This window comes from Plectropomus leopardus, chromosome 18 (genome assembly GCF_026936395.1).
Source record: "Plectropomus leopardus strain MGB_pleo_1.0 chromosome 18, ASM2693639v1, whole genome shotgun sequence".
Taxonomy (NCBI): Eukaryota; Metazoa; Chordata; class Actinopteri; order Perciformes; family Serranidae; genus Plectropomus; species Plectropomus leopardus.
This window is the reverse complement of record NC_142193.1, coordinates 9460013-9486642: the sequence shown is the minus strand read 5'-3', so window position 1 is coordinate 9486642 and position 26630 is coordinate 9460013. Positions and strand designations below refer to the sequence as shown.

Below are 26630 nucleotides of genomic sequence, written 5' to 3'. Positions count from 1 at the left end.
AATTGGAAAAGCTAATGACCAGTACTTTGTGTCAATATTTGGTCTTCATATTTTTTACATTTTCATGCTATACAATACAAACATTCTTTTGTTTCCCCAAAACTTATTTGTATGTAACGGTGGAAAAGAAAGTGACTCTCAAACTTTCCACTGAAATAAAGAATTTACAAAATTTTCCAGACATCACACCTCTTACAGGTTGACTTCTGTATTTTTCAACCTGGACCCTTTTTTTCCAAGTTTTTGTCTCTAAGTAACTAATAGGAGCAGCCATTTTTAAAAATTGGCCCTGAAATGAGCAAGAGAGTTACAGACGGCAGCCCAAAACAGTCTTCAATGTAACCACTCTGGACATTTTTCTCACTGTCAATTTACATCCTGTAACAGAGCTTGTTTTTGTCACTGACAGGCTCAGATTCTTATTTAAAGTGTTTGACAACATTATGCAAAGAATACCTACTGAGACAGACGTTTGTGTTAAAGAGTAACATCCTTTTGGTTAAAAAGAAAGACCCCCGAAATCACTATCGCCAAACAAACTAAGCTCCATTTAAATAAACACTTATTTGTTATCATTGTAAAACACACTTCATTAAAGCCAGCAGAAACAAAATAAAACTCACAAAATTCATCTTCATCTTCATCTCTCCATGGTTCAGACAGTCACAAACTCTATTTAAGTTGAAAGAAACCCTTAATTCACCAACCTAGATGTAAAAATGTGCTCGCTCTTTATATGCTAAAATCACAATTTAAGTAAAAGGCAGTCTGGAAGGTTTGGTGATAGTGGATTGGGCCTCGTTCAACAAAAAGTTTCTTACTCTTTAACAAGGGGATCTGTCTCTGTAGGAATCCTTTCTATAATGATTTCAGACACTTAGAATAACAATCTGAACATGCGGAGGCGAAAATTTGTACTTTCAGTGGATGTAAATCAATGGTGCAACACACCCCAAGTGTTTACATTACAGCCTGTTTGGCCACTGCTGTCTGCAGTGCTCTCACTCAGACTATACAAATTTCAAAAAATGTTTTTCCCATTAGTCACTTTGACACAAAAACAGGAGAAAATAGGGTCCAGAAATATTTGAAATAACCAAACTTACCCTGTAAAGGCAGGGTGAGCCATGCATGTATATAAATACTTGATCACAAATTAAACTCTGGTGTTGTGGATTCTTCTATCTTAAAATCAGGCTTATCTTCAAAAACATTATCAGGCAATTATGTAAATGAAAAAAAAAAGGTTCAAACACTTTGTTCAATGATTATTATGTAACACCTATACTGCTCTTGCAAACTGACTTATTAACTCTAGTCTAAAGCTGGTGACTGAATTTTTAATAACCATAATAGCTACTAGAATTTCTTTCTTCAATATTGTGTTTTAATGATCGATTTTGTAAAATGATTTAGTTTTACAAAATTGATATCAGTATGTTGCCAAAGGACTTTGATTTTAAATACATACATTTGTTTTGCATGTTATCTGTTTGTGCAAAAATAAAATCTCTATTTTGAAAACTGTTCATTTAACCAATCTTGGTATCATCAATTACTCCAACATGTGGTTTCTCTGTCATCTGTCCTACGCAGCTCTGATGTACGCCAGTATCTTTGGTAACGTCTCAGCCATCATTCAGAGATTGTACTCGGGCACGGCTCGATACCACACCCAGATGCTGCGGGTCAAAGAATTCATACGTTTCCACCAAATCCCAGGAGGCCTGAGACAGAGGCTGGAGGAGTACTTCCAGCATGCCTGGTCCTACACCAATGGCATCGACATGAACGCTGTAAGTCATGTGAGACATTCATACACACCTCATGGTCGTGCACGAGTTCACAGGAAGCAAGAGCTCTGTATTTGGGTGGACAGTGGATGTTTACACAGTTTCAAAACATGACATTATTGCTTTATATGTTCATATGAGTGATTTGGTTCTTAGCCTGTGTCAGCATGGGGGGGTGTAGCTCAGTGGTAGAGCATTTGACTGCAGATCAAGAGGTCCCCAGTTCAATTCTGGGTGCCCCCTAGTACAGTATTGTTTTTGTCTGTTTAATCTAAAACCACATCTGCTATATACAGGCCACTCTGCTGGAATTTAATTTCTTTTTAAAAAAAAATAATCCCACTGAAAGAACATGCCGAAAATGTCTTTGCTCTGAAGTGGATGGTAAAAATAATCAGCCAAACAAAACTTAAATCCCAGAATGTGTTAGCACACTTGCTTTCCTCTTGTCTTTTATATATATCCCATTGCAGCATTACCTTAGGTGTGTGTGACCTACACGGGTTCTTCGCCTTGTTTTTGTTGCTGCAATGACCCAGTTTTTTCACACTGAACTTTCATGTAACCTTATACTCAAATGAACACAAATCCAAGTTTTCTCTGTTGGATTGCAAGTGGATTTGCTTTCAGAATAAGAGATAGTTGTTTTTTAAAACATCTTTTACATCTTCCAACAAAACCTTTGTCACAGTCAGCTTTTTTCCCTGTGCCTGAAAAAAGGTTTCCGGATTCATGCATGCTACTGTAGTGATGCAATCACTCCTGGTGTTCTGTGGGGGTATAGCTCAGTGGTAGAGCATTTGACTGCAGATCAAGAGGTCCCCAGTTCAACTCTGGGTGCCCCCTTCCTGTATAAACACACTTGAATGTTTCCACTGAGGCTGAAACATTGGGAGATGGCAATTTTAATGATAATGTATGTCATATCACCACTTGGGCTGCTATCAGCACTGAAGCATGGCACAGCCTGAGAGCAGCATTAGCGCCTGCCAATTCAATGTGAGAATAGATAATCACTTGGAGCCACTGTGCTTTGTGCCCCGCCTGAATCGATCTGACACAATCTGCCCTCCTTCTCTCACCCTACAGTTTTTTCATTATGTACCTTTTAGATTCAGTTTGCGTTTTCCATTTTTAGGTTACATTGTTTTTAAGATATAGGACAAATAGATGCAAAAATATCAAATGTTTTTTAAAAAAATCATAAAAAACAGATGCAAAATAATCAATTAACCTAATGACCTCTGTTGACCTGCAGGTTTTAAAGGGTTTCCCTGAGTGTCTGCAGGCTGACATCTGCCTCCATTTGAACCGCAGCTTACTGCAGAACTGCAAAGCTTTTCGAGGTGCCAACAAAGGCTGTCTGCGGGCTCTGGCCATGCGATTCAAGACCACCCACGCTCCGCCGGGTGACACTCTGGTCCACAGTGGGGACATTCTTACCGCCCTCTACTTCATTTCAAGAGGCTCTATAGAGATCCTCAGGGATGACGTGGTGGTGGCCATACTAGGTGAGCTGCAAGCCACTGCGGAGGTTCTACTCACTTAGTTATTTTCCAGTAAGATTACAAATCAGCATTTATTTTCATAATTCGTTGTTCACTGAAACAACCAACAAATGAATTCACCTAATGACAGATTCACATTACAAATAACCAAACTCTGAGATCAAACCTTGAAATTGAGAAAAAAAATCTCAATTTTACACTTTTGAGACATTATAACCGTGGCTGAACTTTTGTTAAATGACTGCTATGATTTATTTTTCATTTTGTTACTTTTTTGTATCTGTTTTACCAGTCCAATCTTCTCCTCTCTTTCCCACAAAGCCACAACTCTGTATGTGTGTGTATGTGCATGGTGTGTGTGTGTGTGTGTGTGTGTGTGTGTGTGTGTGTGTGTGTGTGTGTGTGTGTGTGTTGTGTTGTGTTGCCAGAGGTGTTTGGGCACAGCTCCACATCCATTCCACTGTGGCATTGATCATCAATAGGGCCAGCACTCAGATCCAGGCCTGCATAGGTCATTTCTTTTCCAGTTGTGTTTGAGGGGATCATTAATTTGTTTTGAGCAGAGGTGCTGTTGAGGATCAGGGTCACTCTAGTGCTCCATTTCTCTTTTGTTTTGTATCAGATTCAGAGTAACTTGTTTCACTATTATTAGCACAGGCTTGCTTACTTGTTCAAACATCTATTGAGTAACTGTTCAGCTTTTTACATGTTCTTTCTTGCTTTTGCTGTGGTTTCTGTAGGAAAGAACGACATCTTTGGCGAACCCATCAGTCTGTACGGGAGGCCAGGTAAATCCAGCGCTGACGTCAGGGCTTTGACCTACTGCGACCTTCACAAGATCCTGAGAGACGATCTGCTGGAAGTGCTGGACATGTACCCCGACTTTGCCGACATGTTCTGGAACAACGTGGAGATCACTTTCAACCTGAGAGATGTGAGTGCCATTAGAGAGCATTGTTACATTAATAGTGATTGCTGTCATTTTGTCAAATCTGTGCTTTTGTTCTTGCCTCTAAACCTAAGAAAACCTGTTTTAACCAGTTTTATGAACAAACATGGTCTATGTACATTAAACATTTCACCCATAGATTTATTATCCATCAGGCCCCAAAAGCACCTCATATTGGCTTGCACTCTTTTTTTTCAGTCCTCTTTTACTGGCGTATCACTTAACTGTCTCTATGCACAACATGCTCAGCAAGTCATTGCTCTGGGCTGTCTAAGTGGTCACAAACTCAACCGGGCACCTTAAAGTGGTGAAATCGAAAAGGTATCATCACTTAGTTTTAACTGCTTAGAAAATCTCCTCTTAGTTTTATGGTGTATCCCTGTACTTATATTTAAAGTAATATTCCATCCTGTATAAATTAGAACATTTCTTAACATGATGCACATGTCATGTCTGGGCTATTGTTAGTGCATTTGTTGGGTTTTTCCTTTTTGTGATTGTGGATTGTAAATCCCTAGCTGTTTTAGTGAAGATTTTGATTTCTTTTATTGACCCACCATTACACCAACTTATGCAGGTTAGAGCTTAGATCGGGCCCAAAAAAATCAGGCCCGGCCCCACATGAACCCACACAGTTTCTGTCCAGGCCTGACCCGAGCCTGAACCACAGCAGCAGGTTGGGGCCTGAGCCTGATTAAAAACCCGAATTTGTACTGTAAAAATAGGCCTATACTATATCATATTTTATATATTATAAAAGAAATATTTTAAAATATAAAAACCGTTATTACAAGCTAAGGGTTGGCGTTTTTCCTCGCACCATTTCTCCTTCTATGTCTGTCATCTCGTGCATGACAGGTTCAGCAAAGCAGGCTGTGTCCCTCAGTATGTGTTGTACGCACGGCGATGGCAGTGCAGCATGTAGATGTTGATCACCACTCTCCGCTGCATTTTATTAATATTTCTTCCATTGCTGGGGAAGGAGACACAAACTGCCAACCAGTTCACCTTGCAACCCCCCTTTCTCTTCTTTTCTGTCCCTCTCTTGCCCGCGCTCTCTCTGCCCCTCCTCCGGATCTCTACATTTAATCGCTTTCCCTCTCTGTCCACCCTCTTTCTCTCTCTTTCCCTCTTGAATCACTCCATAATCAAATCTCTAATGCAGGTACAAATTTTCAAATGTAGATTTATCAAACATAATGACATAAGACAGTAAGTAAATGTACGTATATATCCTTTAAGTATGAGATCAGGTGTGCATTTCTGAATTACTGAAACTGATATGTATCAGGCAGATAGAATACACCAGCCAACCCCGGGCAAGGACTCTGAATGTGGCTATCGCCGGACAAGGCATCGGAGAAGCTCCCTGCGTCGTCGTAACCGACCAGGTGAGTGAGTGAGGAGGCCTAAAACAATTATGTTTCTGTTCTGTCTAATCTCTATATAATCTTATCATGGCTGTCCCCTTGCACTGTTTGTACAGACGGCATGGACCGTGAAGACTCTTACCCGGATCAGTCCTGTCCTATGGCAAACCACCACCAGGGCACAATGGCAGGATCCCACTGGGAAGACCTCTGCAGCAGCCCCAGCATCTGTTCACAGTCTAGTGATGAGGAGATGAAGCCCACGGGACACAGCAAAGGGGAGCTGTACCCCACCGGGGGTGACACCAGAGACTACCCCCCAGCAGTGGTCAACCTCCTGCCTCACAGTGGACCCTCAGCAGGGATGGGACCACCTGTAGACCTCGGAGGACCGCCATACTCAGGTAAAGACTACCCACAATCCCCACATCAGTCATGTCTGGATTGACTCCAATAGACCTGATATTGTCTACACATTTTAGAGGTGTACCAAATGAGTTTTGAAATCACAACTCTATCAGTGCACTCTTTAAGGAGCAAGAAAGACACTTTCAACTAAACTTAAAATCCATCTAATAAAATCTGAAAATTTAACCAAAGAAATGTTGAACAAAAGCTAATATTCTTTTGCAAATCATAACAAAGATAATACTTTTGTGCATTTTTACATTTAGACTCACAGTTTGTGATAAAAGAAAATATATATATATATATATATATATATATATAAATGTGTCAGTATACCTTTAAAATCCCAACCCTTTCAATAGCAGTAAGAATAGAACTGAAACTAAAAAGAAAAGAAAAGTAAAAGTAAAAGTAACATCTGCAAAAAGCAGGGATTAAAAATAAAGTTTAAATGTTTAATGTTTAATGTTAGAATGACTAAAATATGCCTGCACCAAAACTAAGAAACCTTCACGGAAATTGGAATAAAATTTTTAAATTATATGAAAAGCAAAACTAATGAAAAATTCCAAACTAGATTACACACTGACTGGTTCTAATCCTGTATCCACATATTACATGATAGTTTGTTTTTCTTTTTTAAATAACAGACAAGAGGGTGTTTTGGAAATTAAAAGATTGTTTCTCATCTCCTTCTGCACAGCTGCAGCCCCAATCAGCATGTCAGGCCTGTATGGCTACTGGCCAGACCGCAGAGCCAGCCAGTTCTCAGACAGTCAGAGACGACCGTCCTCAGTCAGGGCCAGTTTCCACCCGTCACCCTGCGCTGAGGATCGGCCCAGTGAACTGGAGTCCAGACTAGAGCTGCTGCAGTCTCAGTTAAACAGGTGAGTTATTTTTAATGTGTGCAAAATGACAATAAAGAGGGGGCACCCGGATTTGAACCGGGGACCTCTTGATCTGCAGTCAAATGCTCTACCACTGAGCTATACCCCCTGCTGATATGAGTGAATATTATGTCTGTCTTCATTATTAGCCTCTAACAGGTAATGTTTACTTCCACATCGTACTTGTGAAGACTCCTCCCTTCCTCTCCTGCTATGTTTACATGTCGGTTCCCAGCTGGTTGTGTGCATGATGTTAATGTGCGTAGCATATGGAGGAGAGAAAAGAGGTGTTAGAGGAGGAGAGAAAGACAGTGATAAGAAAGGGTCACAGATGAGGGTAAAAAAAAAAAAAAGAATAATTATTCATTTTTCAGTCAGTGTATGTGCGTCCTGTCACCTGCTTGTCCTCATGTATGCCATTGGGGAAGAGAGATACTATAGGGAGAGCAAGAGAGAAACCTAGTGGACATTTTTAAAAAAGCAGATGAGAGGATTTTATAAAACACTATGATGTGCTCCATCCACCATCAAAACATCAGTGTAACTTTGTGTGTTTTTCTTTTCGTGAGGATAAATAGCTGATGTCTCTCTTTATCCTGCCAAGGCTGGAGACCCGTATGACTGCAGACATCAATGTGATCCTGCAGCTCCTCCAGAGGCAGATGGCCCCGGTGCCTCCGGCCTACAGCGCCGTGTCCCCCAGCCCTCGCCCGCCTCACCCCACCACCCTGTACAGCACAGCAGCACCCACAATCCACACCGTCCCTCCAATCCAGCCAGTACCGATCGACAGCACTGCCTCACTGCTACAGGTGCTGTTTTTAGTTTACGTACTTAACTTTGCTGATCTGAGGTCAGTCAGTTTGGGATCCTCTTTGTGTTCATTTCAGTTAAATCAAGAAATATTTTTTTATTTTGTAAATTAAGGAATAGTTTGACAGTTTGGGAAATTGAAACCAGCACCTTTAAAGCTCACTAATTATTATGTATTGTCACATGTTGAAAAATCCATACAAAAAACTCGAGCTATGTGCCTATTTCTTTTGCCCCTTTCCCACTGGGCAAAAAAATACTAACACCCACCAACATCTGACATTTGTCTTTCATTTATTCTCACAACAAATTATTCAACAGTGGTTGTACGGTTATTTGTTAGCTCCAGCTCTGATCGGCAGTGATGGAAACATGGCACCTGCATGGGCATACAAATTTTTACTCCTTTTCTGGCGCAACCAACATTAATCTCTGAGACACTTCACGTCATCTCAGCCACAAATTCTGTCTCTCTTGAACATTATCAACGATAATCACCATTTCAAATTAGCTGGTACTAAGTTTGAAAGAGGGACTTAATAAGTAATAGTTATTTAAAAAAAAAAAAGTAATTACATTTTCACTGGCCTCAATGTTGCTTTCTACTGTTTACTAACCTGTTTTACAGCAAGTTTGTGAAATTTAACATGACACAGGAAATAAAACAATAAGGAATACTTATTTACTGACAATAGTGTCAAATGTGTCCCAGCATATTAAAAAATCACCTTTGTGCTAATTTTGGAGGGAAATGTGTATTACTCATAGTTTGTATGAAATGATAGACATAGCTACTGTGATGACATCCATTGGTTTGTGGACTCCTGTTTTTCAATCCTCAAGTTTGGGATTTTGGTTGTCGCCATTTTCTTTATTTGGAGTGATAAGTGACCACATTTGGATGAGATGTTGGAGCTGTGGAGGAGAGAGGGGTGGATCTGAGTCAGACTGTAGCAATGCATCACCGACAGCCTGTCAGTCAAGCAGCCTCGCCCTTAAATATGTGTAACTTTGGGCCTTAATCAAATATAAACTGGTGGGTTATATAAATATTCGCTCCCAAATGGTTGTCATAAATATTGAAATAAGCTGCAGGGTGTACCAGACTGTAAACATGTTTATTTCTGCTGTAGAGTTATGGATTTTAATGTGGGTGTCTATGGGGAATTTACTTACTTATGAAGCCAGCCTCATGTGGCCACTCAAAGACCTGCAGTTTTAGACACTCAATGCATTGGCTTCATTTTCCAGCCTCAGGAGGTTGCTGCTTGGCATTACTTCAGCCAGTAACTTCCTATCGTGTCAACTGGTTTCCTGGCAGTTAATGAGAGTTAGAGGTGCTGCTAGGTGTATTTCTTCATGTATGGACAAAGAAGTTTGCTGTTCCTTGTTTCCAGTCTTTATGCTAAGCTAAACTAACCTGTTGCTAGCTCTAACAACATATCTATTGTGCAGACGCGAGAGTGATAACTCTTCTCATCTAACTCTCAGAGAGAATGCAAACAAGCGTAGTGTTGAACTTTTCCTTTAAACCCTGAAAATCATCAAACCATTTCTGTGTGGTTTAGGCTAAATACCTCTCACTCTCTTTCCAGAGTCCAGACTCTGACTTTAACCACAAATCCAAGGACTCCCTGTCCAGCGGGATCCATCTCACCGTGGCCTCTGATGACACCGTGTCCATGTCGCCGGAGTCCGACCCTCCACATCTGCCCTCTGTGGGCATTACCCCTCCTCAACTGTCAGGGGCTCTTGAGCCTCCTGGACTACTATGTGTCAGCCAGCGCTTCCCCTCCCTCCCTGAGCACCTGGAGACCTCCACAGAGATGCAGGAGATCCAGAGGCATGTCTCTGATCCTCTCCTGCCAGGCAGCTAGAACACCAACACCACCCCAAAGCCTGGTCCTTTGGATGTGACAGCCATATGTTCCCCACCTTCCTCCCTTAAAACCTCCTCCGTCCTGTTCAGATGCTGCTGTAGAGCGGGGGATGCTGAGTCTAGGGTGCCTCCTGTTTGCTACATACAGGCTCTGCGGCGCCCCCACAGGCTGCTGTGGATGCGTGCTCCAGCACCCCGTCACACCCGAGGTCCTGTGCAATGAAGAGATTATTCCTGCCTAGCAGGGTGGGCAAAAACATGACAGTAAACACATACAAACATATACATGCATCATGCAGTCGCTGGATCCGAAAGCTACACAAACTGTGACCCCCAGCCCAAGGTTTCTTCAAAGAGAGGTGAAATGTCACAGACTACTACTATGTTTCACATGTGAAGAATTATCTGCATCCACTTTGTATAAGATTTGCACATTAGACTTGAGCTTAGGAAAATACAAGCATTTATTTGGAATTGAATTTATTTTCCATATATTAGAGATGTATCTGTCACATTAAGAACGATACATCTAGTAAATGTAATAAACGATGAGTGTTATAAGTTAGAGACTCACTTTTGTTCTTGGTGTATGTTGAAAAAATATCAAAAGGTATCTGTAGCTGTCTGGCACACTGTGAAGGACGATGGGTTCAAGAAAAGTGTAATGTTCATCTCATATTTCAGGTTCTGACATTTGATCATGAGAAGGTATTACAGCGTACACAACCGAGCAGAGCAGAAAAACTTCATAGTTTCTTGTACATTTACATGTAGCTCTTACAGTTTTGTTTTGGTCATGACTGCTTTGCTTGGTTTCCCCTCTTCTTGTGTCTGTTTATCTGCACTCTTCAACTCAAACATTTGTCAACTACTTTTCATGGTCACATGGTTTCATAATGCACCTGATGCGTTTATATGAAAGTGCCAACATTAGAGGACTTGTTCTCCCGTTCTTTAGGCTGTGATACTTCAACAGGTAAAGAGAAAAACATAAGACGGTTGTTTTATGTCAGCTGAGTGAAAAGCGAAGTGGGCGGAAACTTTCAGTCACACAGTGACAGAGACGTCGTCTCAAGGCATCCTTGGTTAGGATGATTCCACGGTTACGACCACAAGGTGAATGTAATTGACTTTTTAAGCATTTATAATTCTGTATGATGTTTATTGAAGCACAAATTCCTGTTATTTATCTTTTTTAGATTAAAGACACTGAAGAGTTACACTGGCAGTCCAATTTGCTTTTTGTTTTGCAGATTTTGCAACCCGGTGGTTCTCTGTTTGGGCTTGTGACCCCTAACAAAGAAGAAGTGCCCAGTTGGAACCTGTTCATGTTTCAGTCGTCACTGAGTTGTTAGGAGCTCAATCAAAGACAGATTTTGCTTCTAAACTTCTCGGATGGTTTCATTGGAACAACTGTCCAAGGCCCTAAGAGGTAAATTGTCTGATATTTCACAAAATATCTCCCATTAATCATGTCATGACCCCACAGGTTCATCTTGTGACCCTATAGAGGGAACCTGACTGGACATGTATAGAGAGTAATTTAACAAGATGAATCTCAACCAGTCACAACAGTAAAATACTGCTCACATACTCATCCACCAGTACTCACAATCCTGTGATGTAAAATATGTCAAATCACGGGCCAGTTCTCAAAAATGACTACCTTTACTTTTAATGTTTTGAATACATTGTGCTCTTAATACCTCTGTACTTTTACTTTAAGAAAAAATAATATGGAAGACTTTTACTTGCAACAGAGCACTTTTACATTGTTGTGCTTATACTTATACTTTAGTGGATTTAAGTACTTCACACACTACTGAAGATTAAGTGATGGATTGAAAGTGATCACCCTTGTATTATAGCATGACCTGTCATACCAAAGGAAAAATAGAGAAAGATAGAGATTTAAACCTAACCCTAACCCTTGGTCAAATCTGGGAAATAAAACTAACTTTTATCATCTGCTTAATTTTTAGTTCTACAAAATTATAAAATCAATTAATTTGCCATCCTGTCTATACAGCACACAAACATGTGCATTTATACGCATACGTACCACCCAAGCACTCACTATGCAAACAAAAACAGCAGGAGAGTTTTAGAAAATTAGCACCTGTGGCAGCTATTGTTGTCAGGGGGTATAGCTCAGTGGTAGAGCATTTGACTGCAGATCAAGAGGTCCCCAGTTCAAATCTGGGTGCCCCCTCTTTATACACATATGGGAATAGCGATAGCTCTTCATAACATTTAAGAATTAGCATGATCTGTGAACTGATTCCAACTACGCAATACAAAGCCAATCATCAGCATGTTGAGGCAGCTCAGTGTTTGGTTAGTGTTGGCACGTCTCATCAAGAGGGTTCCATGTTTGAATCTACTGGCTGGTTTGGGCTCTTCTGTCTGAAGCTTTGAACACGTGTCACCTCTTTTTTTAGGGGACGTTATTTAAACATCACATTGTTTCAGTTTCTTTCTCACTTGGCACCATGTGTTGGCGAACACGCTAATCAACAAATTGCTTGCTTAAAAAGCTAGCCTAAGCTCTACTTTTGCAAAGCTTCGCACACCTTCATCCTATTGTCGGACCAACAGCAAGCTTTCTCGTGGGCTCAATAGGCTCCCTGAATACTGGCGTTACTCGTAATGTATCTGGAGAGTTTTGTCATGCTCCAATCACCCGAGTTTTCTTGCTCGCTTAAAATTAGTAAGAGGAGTCAGCGTGGGTTTTCTCTGGATTCTCCAGCTTCCTGCCACAGTCTTAACACATGTGAGCCTGTCTGTTTGTGTCAGCCCTGTGAGAATCTGGCAATCTGTCCAGGGTAAACCCGCCTTTCCCCTTGATGTCAGCAGGGATCTATTCCACCCCCCTGCATCCCATACGTGGATAAGCAGTTACAGAAATGGAAGGACAACAAGTTTGTTCCTAGGACATGGAGGAATACAATTTATTAGAGCAAATTCAATAATAAACTTTATGAAAAAGCTACAACATGAACACTTGTCTTACCAACATCTCAAGTTGATATATTTATATGTATGTACATTTCTGCCTTGTAATGGCATGCTACAAGGACATGACCCTTTAATTATTGAAAACAAAAAAAGAGAGGCAGATGCGGTCGGGAAGTCGTTTCGCTCTCCTCCCGATCCACAACTCACTCTAACACACAAAGAAACTGCAGCTTTCAAAGCACAATTTTCTACAAATAAAGAAGAGAAGAATAAGTAGGGAGTTTAAAAAGGCGGGTCGACATTGCTCTGGTAGGTTCTGAGTGTTGCTGTACACGGCTGCCTCACAGCGTCACCAGTCAAACTAAAACACACAGTATGATGGCAGACACCACTGCAGTGACAATACGAATCCCTCTCAGGTTATTTCATAAAAATTGCACAGGTCACGAGTTTGAGCCTTGATACTATCATTTGGAGGGAGGACACAAACAAACCCATTTCAAATGGGTTAAATTGCCACAGGGGTAAACAAGACTATCATATACTGATCTTTGAGTCACCAATAATATGGCATGAGTCCACAAGAAGGCTACAACATATTACTAAGTATTAGAGAGGTCATCTTCTGCCACCTACAGTAGTTTGTATCAACCTTTACAACTCAGATGAAACACACAACATCTAAACCCTTCATGATAATCTCACAGCTGGCTGAAGTCACACCAACAAGTATAAAAATCTGACTTTCATGGACGACTGCTCAGAGTTCAAAGCTTCTGAACACTACCTTGCGAGCAAAATAAATAAGAGCTTAAACACGCTTAATAGAAGAACAATGGAGAAAGACATAGGAGGAAGTGTAAACCAGGTTATTGTGGAGCAGGTGTGCGTGGTGCTCCAAACACGTTCAGAAAGTTCACTCGTGACATCGTCCTGGTCTTAAAAGCAGTGGGACGAGGACTAAAAATTAAGTCCGAATCTGAAACAACGCTCCTTCTCTTCATCGTCTTAATTGTTCGTGGATTTAGACACGCAGGATCTCCAGGCAGTTGTTGTAGCAGATGGCGATCCAGTCCGGCTGCGTGGAGGCCCACTGCACATTGTTGATCTCCCCCTCAGCAGTGTAGGCCAGGATGGGATCCTCAATGGCGCGCGGCATTTGCTGGATGTCCCAGATCAGAGCCTGGTGGTCGTCGGCTGAGGAGAGAAGACATGCAGAGAGGACATTAAGGAGAGATTTCAGACTGAGGGAGCAAAGAAATAGAGGTGATTACAGACCAGGTTAAACGTTTAAGGGACAGTTCACCCCAAAATCAAAAATACATGTTTTTCCTCTTACCTGTAGTGTTATTGATCAACTTCAGATTGTTTTGGTGTGAGTTTCTCAGTGCTGGAGATATTGACTAGATGTCTGCCTTCTCTTTAATATAATGCCACTAAATGGCACTCGGTTTGTGGTGCTCAAAACGTCAATAAAACAAAACAAAAACTTAACAGCAATGTGTCTTTCCAGAAATGATGACCCGGTTGCTCAAGATAATCCACAAGGTTTTAAGAGCAGAGTGAAGCAATGTAAAACTAACTACAATGTCAAAAGATATTGGGAAAATATGTTGATTTATAACAAAATCGTCAGCAGAATCTATCTTATCTATAGCACTTGCTGTTTTTGTTATTACCTCTCATTGGTTCAGGTGCGGCACTCGACAACAGCTCTTGATATTTTTTACATTATGGAAATGGCAACACAATGACCAAACTTCAAAACATAAGAGCATCGCAGACGAATGATTGAAGCTTTTGCCGTGTCTCTGCTAAACATCTGTTTCTTTTTACCATAGGTGCCTTTACCTGCAGTGCAGATGTGACATGACGAGTGAGGTGCCCACGCGATGCCGTTGACACAAGCGCGATGGTTGTTCAGCCGAGCCACCGGAGTGCAAGGCACACGTACATCTAGGATGACCACCTGTCAAACAGAAACATTAATGCTAACAGGCGCTTGATTCCCATCCTGCGAGTTTTGTTAGAAATATAATATTTCTGTGCAAACTATTACTACGAAACTGTGGTAAAGTGACCATAAAGTTCAAAATGTAATGTTTTTATACTTATGGGAATGAGAAGGAATTACAAAATTCTTAACATCGCTTATTTGGCTTAACAATGTTTCAGTTTTAACACAAAAAAGGACAGAAATATGGTTAGCAAAGAATCCATAACAAACTGACCTCCATGCCGTCCATGGCCATCGTGGCCAAGTAGTTGGGGTCCTGCTTGTTCCAGCAGAGGCGGAGCAGCGGGTGGTGCTGGGGGTCTTCGTAGATAATGGTGCTGTGCTCCAGGTGCCGGAGGTCAAACATGCGGACAGATCCATCGGCTCCCACAGAGGCAAACATATCTCTACCACCTCCTGCACGGCTGAATGCGATGTCATACACCTGCAGAAAGACACTTATCTAAATATTCCTGTGTGCATAAACACGTGGAGCTTGTTTTAAAGACACCGACACACACAGACCTCTTTGTCATGAGCAATCAGCTGGGTCTTCACGTGCCCAGACACCAGGTTAACTCGTCCTAACACCTGACCGGTCTCTAACCCCCAGATAGTGCAGGTGGTGTCGATGCTGGAAGTGCCTGTCGAACAAATCGACATGTGGAACTATGCAGCTGAAAGAGCCACAAAGCACAATGTATAGCTTCCTTACTATTTCTTAAAGGGTTTCTTACCCAGCAGATTGGGGTCAACTTCATTCCAGTCAAAGGAGGTGAGGGGAGCGCAGAAGTCGGAGTTCTTGTTGTTATTCAGCAAACATTCAAGGCGTGTTTCTGTGTCGCTGACCTGCATGATCAATGCAAAGCAGTTTAGCGGTGAGCAGACTTCTGAAAACAAGCACTTTATTCAGATACAGATGTTTTCTTCAAGTGCAGTCATGGACAAGTGTAGCTCACAAGGACAAAAGGGGGCAAGGGGTTTGGCTGGCAATATTCTATTTTACTGGCATTTTTAAAAGTCTCCCTGACATCACCTGACCCAGCTGAGGTAAGGAAGTTAAACAAGCGCTCCTGCCCAGGAAGGAGCCACCTCCCTCAGGTGCAATCACTTCCCCCTAATGAGAGGCTATATATATATATGTTACTTTCCTCCTTTGTTTGTCCTTTTGCCTGACAGAAATGATGTGTGTGTCATGTAAGTTTGCATTCTTTACTTTTGATCAACTTTGTAACTGCACACTTGTGTTTTATGTTTTTCTGTCATTGCGGAGCTCAAACCACACATCTATGTTCACTTAAGCAGGTTTCTTTCAATATTTTAAATTAAATCTGCTCTGCTCTGCTTCGACACCTGCTGCCTGCATCTCCTTCCTTAGTTCATACACATTAAGTCAATATCAGTGCCTCTCCTAACAGTTATCAACAAAACTGTGAAAATGTGAATTCAACAAACAATCAGTCAGTCTCTCAATACTCTCGACTTTCCTACCCTGTTTGTGGCACTCCACATCAAGGCCAGTGTAAAAACAGGTCGCAAAAAGTAATATAAAAAGTGGGCAAATCTAAACAGGGGTAAATAATGAATTAAATGGGAACTATTTCCAACTGCGGATTAAAACATTTGGTGCTCTAGTGAAGAGCAGGATGGTGTATGTGGGATTGACTCGGCATGAATTACAGCATCTGTGCTCAAGTAATGAAGAAATAGATCACTCACTGCAACTGTGTGGCTCACTGATGTGTTTTTACTAATATTTTGACAATAGTGGAGCTATATTTCATGTATATGTTGGATTTGTGGGTATATGATCTGCTATTTTATATTTGCGCTTCTACTTTCTAATGCAGCTGCTGCATAACAATTTCCCCCAGAAAAATAAAATTCTCTTATCTATGGCACAGAGGAGTCAGATATATCAGACTTTGGGAGCTGCAGCGATTAATTGATAAGCTGTCAGCTATTAATTTATAAATCACTATCTTGATGATAAAATATATGATAAGTGATTTTTTTAAGAAAGAAAAAACTTTACTGATTGCAGCTTCGCAAATATGACTTTTTTCTTTTTTTAACAGTAAACAAAATTTGGGTTTTGGAAACACTGATCAACATCCCTCACATTGAACAATATTTTAAGAGACCTAACAACTTCTCGATTAGTCAAGAAGATATTAAATATTAAAGTAATTGTTAGATGCAGCCCTTACAGACGTTGGCTCCACAAGCAATGCTCATTCAATTAATTGGCTTTGATGAACATGAAAACAGATCTATCACTAGACCAGTCCTGTAAAATCAAATATCCCACCCTCCAGATGCGCAGGTAGTCCCCACTGGTGGCCAGCAGGTCCGGGTACACCCCCTTAGTGTCTGGGATCCACATGATCTTGGTGGTGGGGTACGGGTGATCAAACGTGTTCCTGCAGACAAACTCTGAGCTCTCCTCTTCCAGACCTACCAGCTGAACCTGTGCAGGAGCAAACATACATTACCTGTTATTTTATTACAGCTAAATGGCTGTTAAGGGGACAACGAGGGTTAGAAATAGCATTGCTATATATGGTGTGCAAAGGGACATTACTATTACAGACAAAACGACATGCTTGCACAACATCTACACAGGTATTCTTGGTACCTGTGTGTTACTGTGTAATAACAAGTCAGATGTTTTGATTTTATTTTTTATTTTTTTTGCCTTGGTGCTGCGCAGGGCAGCTAGCATTAGCATTAGCTCAATAACGTTACCACATTTACTGTTAGCCGATGAATGGCCATGACTACACTGCGCACCTTGTTGTTGTATTCCTCCACAAAGCTCCCCAACGCCAACCGAAAGCGTTTGTCTGGACGGACGCTCCAGTTCATCGCATACACCGTCCATGGCGCCTCGTATTTATAGATTTCTTTTCTTTTGCCGTGAAGCGACATCCTCCCGAGCTGCAGCTGTTGTCCGAACAGCTAACACGCTAGCGTTAGCTAACTGCCAAATAAGTAGTCGCGTAAGCCAACTATTATCAGTTACTTTAACTTGCGATGGCAAGTAAAAGCAGGTATGATGGTAATGACCATTTAATTAAATAAATCTTGTTTTGGAGCAAGATTTCTCACCACTTTACTTAACAAAGAGTAGCATTGCTCGTTCCGACCTAAAGCGCTGTCAAGTCCTACAAAACACGTGTGACTTCCGGTTATTATTATTACAAAAATAAAAATGTTGTTTTTGTTATAACGACCCATTTTTCATTATGAAGTGTAGTTTTATTAATGGAAAGACAGTCTGCTTGGTAAACTTTACATTCATAAAGCTAGAGCTTTTACCACATTCTTAAACTGTTCTGTGATGATTCTGTATAAAATCTCTAAAACAAGAATGCTTTGAGGACTTTTTAAAAGAAAGGTTGTGTACAAACTTATCAGCTGATTTGTATTTGAGTTCATATTATGGGTAAATATGTTAATTATTAACATGTGTTAATTTTGTAGTTTTTTTTTTGTTTTGTTTTTAATTTGAAACGTTTTCACTTACACATTTCTATGACTTTGTTGTGGCTGTAATGAATACAGTGAATGAATCACTTTGTATATTACTACATTGTGTATACCAGTCCTTGTTTTTGTTGTTGGCCTGCTTTTGAAAGAAAACAAAGACACTGTTTTCAGTTAACATAAAACGTGAATACAATGATGATACCACACTCAGTTCACATCAAATTTCTGAGCAAGTTAGTTAGCGTAAATTTCAATTCACGTAGAATTGGTGCCAGCCATCGATAGTGCTAACTAGACCAATATAAATATTTCATTCCAAATGTTTAAATAAATAAACGAGTCTTTTATTTTGAAAAGTTACACCGGAAAAGATGTCTATACTATTATTTCTAACTTGACGATTAGTTGTGGTTACAGTATTGCCACTAGAGGATAGTAATACTCTTCATTACAGCGGGTTTTTTGAGTTGGAATTTGCACTCTGCTTTCTCTATAATTTTTACCTCTTTAATTTTTACATTTAAAACATTTGAACACTTTTTTTTATCTTTCAAAAATATAAATACTGTAAAACACCAGCCAGCCAAAATCGTATTTAGAATTGCCTCCTGTGACTAAAGCATGAAAAATACTTTTTTTTCTAGAAATCCTTAAGAAATATTCATATAAACGTATGATTTCTGATAAATGTATTGTAAGAGATTTTACAATTTTTAAAGAAAATGTACCACACGACCCCACACATTTTACTTAACTCATTGAATCTTCTTTTCTTCTCTTTTTTTTTGTAGCCCGGGTTACAATGGAGAAGGAAAATATGCTGTATTGCAAAGGGAACAGGCAGTACTACAAAAAAACGGAATCCCACTGTAAAGAATTGGCTACAAGAATAACTATTACTGATTAATTTGAAGGGGTGTCATTGATACATCCTGCTGCGATACTTTTACTTTGAAAGGTCAGCCCGTGTCGACTACTCTCCTGCCTGAGGCGTAACGTCACTACAAGGACAGTCTTGAGCCTAACCAGCGATACGTTTATTGTCACAGTAATTCTGCAGGTAAGCTGTCTGTTCGGTTTGTCCAGCTGTTTTGTTTTAATAGGGCTTATGAAACGTAACGAGCTGTATTAATGAGAAAAGCGCCGCTTTCCGTTCAGGATCAGGTGCTAACAACAAGGTGCCATGCTAGTTAGCCACCGTTAGCACGCTAATGCCAGATTTGCTAACAGCTAATGATAAAGTGAGAGGGTGCTTGGGGGATGGGTCAGGCACTGTGATTATGGTTACGGTTTGTGGTTTAATCCTACATATGTCATTAAAAAAGTACACAATGTAAGTTTTAATTGTAAGGCAAATACATTAAATCAGACATATCTTAGTGTTTTAGCCAGTCAGCGAGCGTGTCGCAAGCGTTGGATCTTTGGCTAAAGTTAGTTGGGCTAACGACAGCTCTCTAGTTGAATATTCACTGGATTCAACTCCCATCTAGTACATCTCCTTAAATTTGATCTCCACGGTGCCACAGTGTGTCTTATTTTGATATATTGTAGTTCAATCTTTTTTTCGCAATGACAAACTGACAGGCTAACCAGCGTTTCCCAACACTGGTTCAGTTCCTTCTCCTCCTTAGTGGTTGTTTTCCAGTCAGCCTCGGTCCTCAGAGATTAGTTTCTCTCCTTCTCTCTGGGCTTTCACATGAGCTCCCGATGTGTGAGCTTGGTTCCTGTTCTGTGGACCAGTTTAACCTGGGCTCTAACCTCAGAGGCCTCAGTTTGATATGTCCTGGTGTAACATTGGTAGCTTGGAGTTTAAATGTATCACGATGACCCCCCTGCCTCATCTGAAGACTGGGCAGTTTGGGATGGGGAATCAAAGGCAATGCACGGGCCGGCGCACGTCATTGAGTTTTAATTATAGCAAATTGACACAACCGCCACACTAAATTCATTAATACCATGCAATGCTTAGGACTGGTTAATGTCATTTTTATTTAATCAAAATCGATATAGTGGACTAAAAAAGCAGTTGGTTTTGTTGTTCTAGTTGACTACCAAAAATAAAAATGTGTATTTGCAATAATAATATTTGAGGAAAAAAACACTTGGCATACATGTATCAATATTGCTATGCAAAATATTGTAATATAATGTACCAATTTTGCCCCCAACCCCTATATTTACACAATGACATTTTATATAAACATTCCTCAGTAATGTGAAAATGAGTAAAGGCAAATAATAGAACAGTCTGGTAAATTTAGAAAATCACATCACTTTAATGTAATGCAGCCTTTAAACCCTTGAAAATATGTCACTTAGGACATTAAAATAAACAGATTTCTATTAAGAATCTGACATCAGGATATTGATATAATGATATTGCCCAGCCTTATGTCAGAGTACTCTACACACACAAAAATATTAAGGCAACCCTCAGGCCCTCATTTTAAGACTAATTCGCAAGTACCACCATGTGGTAGTTGAAAGATTTTTCAACTGATTTAATTTCTAACTTCTTGTTTGTGGAATTGTAGTGTAAGGTTTTTCCTTCCTTTGGTTTCAAAGCTGTATAGCCACATTAAACTTCTGCATTTGACCTTCCCTGTCACTTCTTAAACCACCCCTATTTACATGTTTTCCTCTTTGTTGCATCAACTCTTTTTCTCTCTGCCTCTCCACTTTGGTAAAGGTCCCATCATGCGCAGCGCATATTTCCTCCTGATACCCGCGCTGCTGCTCCTCCTGGCCTTTCCTGTCTCCAGGGGGCGCTACAATGATGACTTTGATGATGGCGAGGACCTAGCAGACTTTGATGACAATGACTTCGCTGAGTTTGAGGACATGAACGACGATCCAGCAGCAGAGGCTGAAACCGCTCCTCCGCCTCGTGCCTCGTCGTCCTCGCAGCCTGAAGAGGAGGAAGATGAAGATGAAGCCACAGTGGAGCTGGAGGATGGCCTGGATGGGTTTGAGGACTCCGAGACACAGGTTCACCAACTTGTCTTAATGTTTGAAGCACTTGCGCTTTTCACAACAATTTTTTTTTTTTTTTTAATTTTCAACAAATGTATGCTGAATCTGTCTCGAAGCTAACTCAATTTCTTGTTTTCCCTAGGATCAAGACATGTACAGCAAATATGACCAGGAGGAGTTTGAGGGTATTGGAGACATGGAGAAGCCCGTCCACTCCATGAAGGACCCCCTCATAATCCACAATGTAAGCCGGGCTTACTGCTAAAATCTTCTCATGTTTCACACTCGACTGTCTTCTGCTGATTGTGATGGGTGGAGTCTCTGAATGTGCACACAGTTTTTGCTGCTTGCAAAAGATATGATGTAAGAAGTTTTTTTTTTTTTCCAACTTTAAAACATTCAACTCAGTGTTTATCTTGCTCACAATTCTATAAAAAAAAAAACTAAAAAAACTGTCATTCACATCAAGATTGTTTGTTTACATCATATGTTTATATTAAGGTGGAAACAGACATTTTCTATGTTTCCAAGTGCTATTGTTGTTAGCGCCGCTGTTGCAAAGTCAATCGAATCGCTGTTGTTTTACTGTCTGCCATTTCCACTACCGGAGTTAGTAAATGCAAAGAGCTTACACTGATACACTCTTTGCTAACTGGCGATAGCTTCTGGGGAAAACAAAAGCACTATCCTCATCCTGTTTTTGTTTGTCCTTTCTGCCACATATTGAGCCTTCAGTTGCATAGGAGATTGTACCCGGTGGCAGACAGAATTGCATAGTGAAAAAAGGAAGACTTGTAGGGAGCCAATCAAAACAATGGTGTCATTGTTCTGTAGCCATCACTTTGTGCAAAAAACTAATAATAAGTTAAAGCAAAAAACATGTCTGTACACACTTTAAAAAAACATCTATTGGCCAATATACTGTTATTAATATTCAGAAGGTTAAAAAAGTAGTATTGCTCACGCTGTTAATACTGTTGTTTCTCTGCAGGTTCCTTCACATCTGCAGAACAGCTGGGAGAGTTACTACATGGAGATCCTGATGGTGACCGGCCTGTTGGCCTACATTATGAACTACATCATCGGCAAGAACAAGAACAGTCGCCTTGCTCAGGCCTGGTTCAACTCACACAGGGAGCTTCTAGAGAGCAACTTTGCACTAGTGGGTGAGTCCTTCACCTCTGAGTTTGTCTCCACTATACAAGAGCAGTTTATGAAAGCAATAGGTGAAATGTTGACAGTTCGTATGGAACAGATCAGGTGTTAACTGTCAATCATTTGTATGTAAAGGTGATGATGGCACCAGTAAAGAAGCAGTGAGCACTGGGAAGCTGAATCAGGAAAATGAACACATCTACAACCTGTGGTGCTCAGGGCGTGTGTGCTGCGAAGGCATGCTGATCCAACTCAAGGTCTGGGCAGTGTGTGTGTGTCTGATGCATGAGAGTGTGTTGGTGTTTATTAAACAGCTATGTAATGGTCATTGTGGTCTCATACAGTTTCTAAAGAGGCAGGACCTGCTCAACGTTCTGGCCAGGATGATGAGGCCCGCCTGTGATCAAGTGGTATGTATGAGCCAAATAGCATTTTTAAAAAAATAATAAATAAATAAATAAAAAGAGAGGCAGCAGGAGCACTTCTGGTGTCTCTTGTAGCCATATGAATTAATGGGCTTTTAAGCTTTTCAAACCATCCTGAGTGCCTGGACAGAAATCTTTTATTATTTTTTTGTTTTAAGTTTCTCCTTTTTTTTCCTGAAGCAATTCAAACATATCTGAAGTGGAACACAAAATATATAGTAGACGCACTGGACTGTGCTGCTGAAAGAACTCTCAGAATCACAGTCTTTGTCTCCCTAACAATGTTTGTCTGTTTGTAGCAAATCAAAGTGACTCTTAACGATGAGGACATGGACACTTTTGTTTTTGCCGTTGGCACCAAGAAGGCGATGGCCAGGCTTCAGAAGGAGATGCAGGACTTGGTAAATAAATTATATTCATACATCCTAAAATGTGGTTGTTTTTTTAATACAACACTACTGACAGATTGGTTTATTGTAGTCCTTATAAACAGTTACAGCAGAATGGTCTTGATTCTTGTTTTTATTTTTTCCTCAGAGTGAGTTCTGCGGTGACAAGCCTAAGTCAGGGGCCAAGTACGGGCTCCCAGACTCCCTGGCTATTCTAAGTGAGATGGGCGAGGTCACGGATGGAGTGATGGACAACAAGGTAAAGTCTTTTTACACCTCCCTCACATATGTTTTTGATTTATCAGATAACACTTCCCTTTCTTTAAATAGAGCTCTGTCGTGTGTCTGGATCTGTTTTTGGTATTTTTTTAGATGGTGCATTATATCACCAATCACGCTGACAAGATCGAGTCCATCCATTTCTCGGACCAATTTTCTGGTCCAAAAGTTATGCAAGAGTGAGTTTTTATTTGTTCTTTTTGTCTTTTCTGAATATATTTTCTTGGGAGTTACGTAGTATTTTAATATTGTCTATGTGGTGCTTAAAGTTCCTGTGTTGTATTTCAGGGAGGGTCAGCCCTTAAAGCTGCCTGAGACCAAGAAGACGCTGCTGTTTACATTTAATGGTGAGCAGTTTGTCTTTCTTCACTGTACCTCATGGCCTTTTAATTTGATTGTTGCTAATGTTTAATGTACACTTTGTGTGTGTGTGTGTGTGTGTGTGTGTGTGTGTGTGTGTGTGTGTGTGTGTGTGTGTGTGTGTGTGTGTGTGTGTGTGTGTGTGTGTGTGTGTGTGTAGTGCCTGGCATGGGCAACACCTCTCCCAAAGACATGGACTCTCTGCTCCCTCTCATGAACATGGTGATCTACAGCATCGACAAAGTCAAGAAGCTCCGTCTCAATAGAGAGGTGAGCAAGATTCAAGTGCTCTGGTGCCTCATCCTGCCTCCAAATAACCACTTACTTATTTTCTGCGTGTTTATATTCAAGAGTCCCTTTTATCTTCCCTTTATGTTTAGGGCAAACTGAAAGCTGACAGAAACCGCGCCCGCGTGGAGGAGAACTTCCTGAAGCAGACTCACGCTCAGCGTCAGGAGGCAGCCCAGACACGCCGAGAGGAGAAGAAGAGAGCCGAGAAGGAGAGGATCATGAATGAGGAGGACCCTGAGAGACAGCGTCGTCTGGAGGTCAGAAACACAAAACTCACAGAAGATATTGAAAAGAATAGTTTTACATTTTTGGATATCTGCATGAATGAAAGGATTGATAACTCCTGTCTTTATGGTAAATAAGTAGATAGCTACTCAAAAATTATACACTAATCATGACAAAAGTCCACACAAATGTCTTAATAGGATAAAATGAAGAGATTGTATATTATATCCAGAAGGTCAAAGGTCAGCTTCACTGTCTCATCATATTGTTTTACAAAAACACTTCTGTACAGAGGAGCAGAAGAAGGCACATTTGATCAGATACTGAATCAGGGACACTAATCTTTGATGTGCTGATTGTATAGAACCTCTTTGCTGCTGGAGGAAAGATGTTTAACAAAAAATAACTTGTTAATGGAACACTAAAGGTGTCTGTTGGTAATTTGGTAGATTAAGAAAATTAGTATTAAAAGCGAGTGAAAAATGTAAAAAAAGAAGAAAAAAAAAGAAAACATTTATTTATATATACATATAAGTATAATTAAGATTATGTTACAAAATTATTATTTTTAAGTACTTTTTCAAGACATTTCTTTTGTTTGTTTTGTTCTCCTTTTTAAAAACTAATTTTCAGGCTATAGTCTTGTCCTTTTTACTAATTTATTGCTCATTTGGGGGTAATTTCTTCCTGATCATTCCCCCCATTTTTGAAAGAAATTAAGTCAGTCTGTTCAAGTTTCGAAGTATAAAATTCAAATTTTCACGGTCTAGTTTTATGTCTGAATTTTAATTTTTTAATTTATTTATTTATTTTATTCTGTTTTTATTTATATTTTTCAGGAAGCAGCCCAGCGACGTGAGCAGAAGAAGATTGAGAAGAAGCAGATGAAGATGAAGCAGATCAAAGTGAAAGCCATGTGAATGATCACCATGGGGATACAAGCACACATGAAAACAGTGCTCAGCTCAAGACAGTTTTCTGCAGCTTCTCTCAACACAGTCCGCAGCTCTGGTTCACAGTCGCTCGAAACAGACATCCTGTGCCTCTGAGTGTGTCAAGCTCTGCTGTCTCTGTCCCTGCCGGCTCCCATTTGGTGCAGCTAAACCCAAATGACTGAGAGTGAACTGATCATGTCAATTTGGAGGAACTTTTTCACCATCATATCAACACAGTTCATGCCAGAATATGGTTGTTATTTTTTTGTTTTTTTTCTGTCAAACTATATTCTCAAAATTAATCTTAGCTCCGTTTGAAAGCTGCGCAGCTCAATGAGCTTTTAAACTTCATCTGCTGGGAAGGGACGCACTATTTGGTGGTGTAGAGCCACATTTTAAAAGGAATCAAAGCATTGCTATGGTTTCATCGAAAATTTATGAGCATTAATATAATCTTATGATACTGTCAGTTAAATTTTTATTTATATCTGCCATGAGGTTGGTTTCTTGCAGGCTGTTTCTATTGAATATCTGAGCAATCATAATAAAATGCACTGGAGTCTGTTGGAAAACTTGTTCCTGTTTGTTTTAATTATAAATTTCAAGTATCTGATTTACGAGGCGATCAGTGAAGACAGTTAAATACGACATTAAAACCGAAATACAGACCTGTTGGTCAGCAGTTATAAGAGTGAGGGTCTGTAATGGGAACCTGAATGGCTGAGGCTTAATGCTAAATTTAACATTGAGATTGGGTCAGCAGTCTCTGAACTAGATTTGGTTACATCAGTGTGGTTGACAAGCTAAAATGGATACAATGCCGTGTCTAAAGATGACCGTCTGGGTATAATAAAACCTGTGATTCCCCTTGAGCAAGACAAGGTGTCTGCAAGTCCTTATGCATCTTATAATGTATTAATTTCAAGTTTATATTAAGGCCTTAAAAGTAATTAAATAGTCTACATCTTCTTTCATTTAAAGATCTTTTAAATATTGTCATGAGTCAAGCTCTTCTATGAGAAAGTCCACATTTTCTGATGTTACAAATTTCATAACCTGCCACTGAATCTAATATTGACCTGCCTTACTGTAATAATATTCCTAACCTGTGTCTACACGGGACTGTATATATACTAACATTGTACTTACCTGCAATGCTTGATTAAGATTATTTGTCCAAAAATCAGTCTTAAATTTGGTTTAAATATTTAGAGGTCTTAAAAAGTGAAAACATAATCTTTTGGGGGTATTTTTAACCGCACTTTATTAAAATGTAATTTAATCCTTCAACACAAAATGATAAACAGAAAGAACCAAAAATAACAGAAGAAATAACCAAAGACTAAACAAAGAAGTATTTAACATGAAAGCACCCAATAGGATTAAGGTTAAAATGCAAAGCATCATAATGTACACACTTTGTAAACTTGTGATCCAGTGGGGCAGGTGTATGATATACTGACATAAATCTGGATTTTACAGACATACCTGTATGTCAATAGATGACTAATCAAAAACTATATTTATTCAGTATGTTTAATTTTT

The 26630-nt window shown here is 40.0% G+C and overlaps 3 protein-coding genes and 4 non-coding genes across 9 annotated transcripts in view; 5 read left to right on the top strand and 2 right to left on the bottom strand.

The window, feature by feature from the left end:
- The window catches only part of kcnh6a (potassium voltage-gated channel, subfamily H (eag-related), member 6a), a 34647-nt gene extending 23820 nt beyond the window's left edge, over positions 1-10827 (top strand). The window contains exons 9-16 of the mRNA XM_042505260.2: positions 1597-1796; positions 3052-3304; positions 4042-4235; positions 5542-5641; positions 5737-6024; positions 6732-6915; positions 7520-7727; positions 9324-10827. Of these exons, the coding sequence (XP_042361194.1) occupies positions 1597-1796; positions 3052-3304; positions 4042-4235; positions 5542-5641; positions 5737-6024; positions 6732-6915; positions 7520-7727; positions 9324-9605 (1709 nt within the window). The 3' untranslated portion in view covers positions 9606-10827. The remainder of the gene's footprint in view (positions 1-1596; positions 1797-3051; positions 3305-4041; positions 4236-5541; positions 5642-5736; positions 6025-6731; positions 6916-7519; positions 7728-9323) is intronic.
- On the top strand, positions 1965-2036 carry trnac-gca (transfer RNA cysteine (anticodon GCA)). The gene has a single exon. It is a non-coding gene; the product is annotated as a tRNA-Cys (tRNA).
- Positions 2568-2639, top strand: trnac-gca (transfer RNA cysteine (anticodon GCA)). The gene has a single exon. It is a non-coding gene; the product is annotated as a tRNA-Cys (tRNA).
- trnac-gca (transfer RNA cysteine (anticodon GCA)) lies at positions 6953-7024 on the bottom strand. Its single transcript has one exon. It is a non-coding gene; the product is annotated as a tRNA-Cys (tRNA).
- A 920-nt stretch (positions 10828-11747) lies between the features above and the next one.
- On the top strand, positions 11748-11819 carry trnac-gca (transfer RNA cysteine (anticodon GCA)). Its single transcript has one exon. It is a non-coding gene; the product is annotated as a tRNA-Cys (tRNA).
- A 710-nt stretch (positions 11820-12529) lies between these two features.
- dcaf7 (ddb1 and cul4 associated factor 7) lies at positions 12530-17738 on the bottom strand. Its single transcript, XM_042504934.2, has 7 exons — positions 17355-17738; positions 16873-17031; positions 15299-15410; positions 15087-15205; positions 14797-15006; positions 14417-14534; positions 12530-13762 (listed from the first exon to the last, which is right to left on the bottom strand). The coding sequence occupies exons 1-7, from the start codon at positions 17490-17492 to the stop codon at positions 13590-13592; spliced, it is 1029 nt and encodes a 342-aa protein (XP_042360868.1). The 5' UTR covers positions 17493-17738; the 3' UTR covers positions 12530-13589.
- On the top strand, positions 15700-25657 carry ccdc47 (coiled-coil domain containing 47). Of its 3 annotated transcripts, none has more exons than XM_042504933.2 (14): positions 15713-15758; positions 18845-19113; positions 20743-21041; positions 21169-21270; positions 22018-22192; positions 22317-22438; positions 22526-22591; positions 22906-23007; positions 23144-23254; positions 23368-23453; positions 23563-23621; positions 23795-23904; positions 24015-24182; positions 24990-25657. In XM_042504933.2, exons 3-14 carry the CDS (start codon positions 20751-20753, stop codon positions 25068-25070), a joined length of 1473 nt encoding a protein of 490 aa, XP_042360867.1. In that variant the 5' UTR covers positions 15713-15758; positions 18845-19113; positions 20743-20750; the 3' UTR covers positions 25071-25657. The 3 variants fall into 3 exon arrangements, with proteins under 3 accessions (XP_042360865.1, XP_042360867.1, XP_087947058.1); XM_088090932.1 differs by having other exon boundaries at positions 15740-15758; positions 19012-19113; XM_042504931.2 differs by lacking the exon at positions 18845-19113 and having other exon boundaries at positions 15700-15758.
- Positions 25658-26630: the final 973 nt, after the last annotated feature.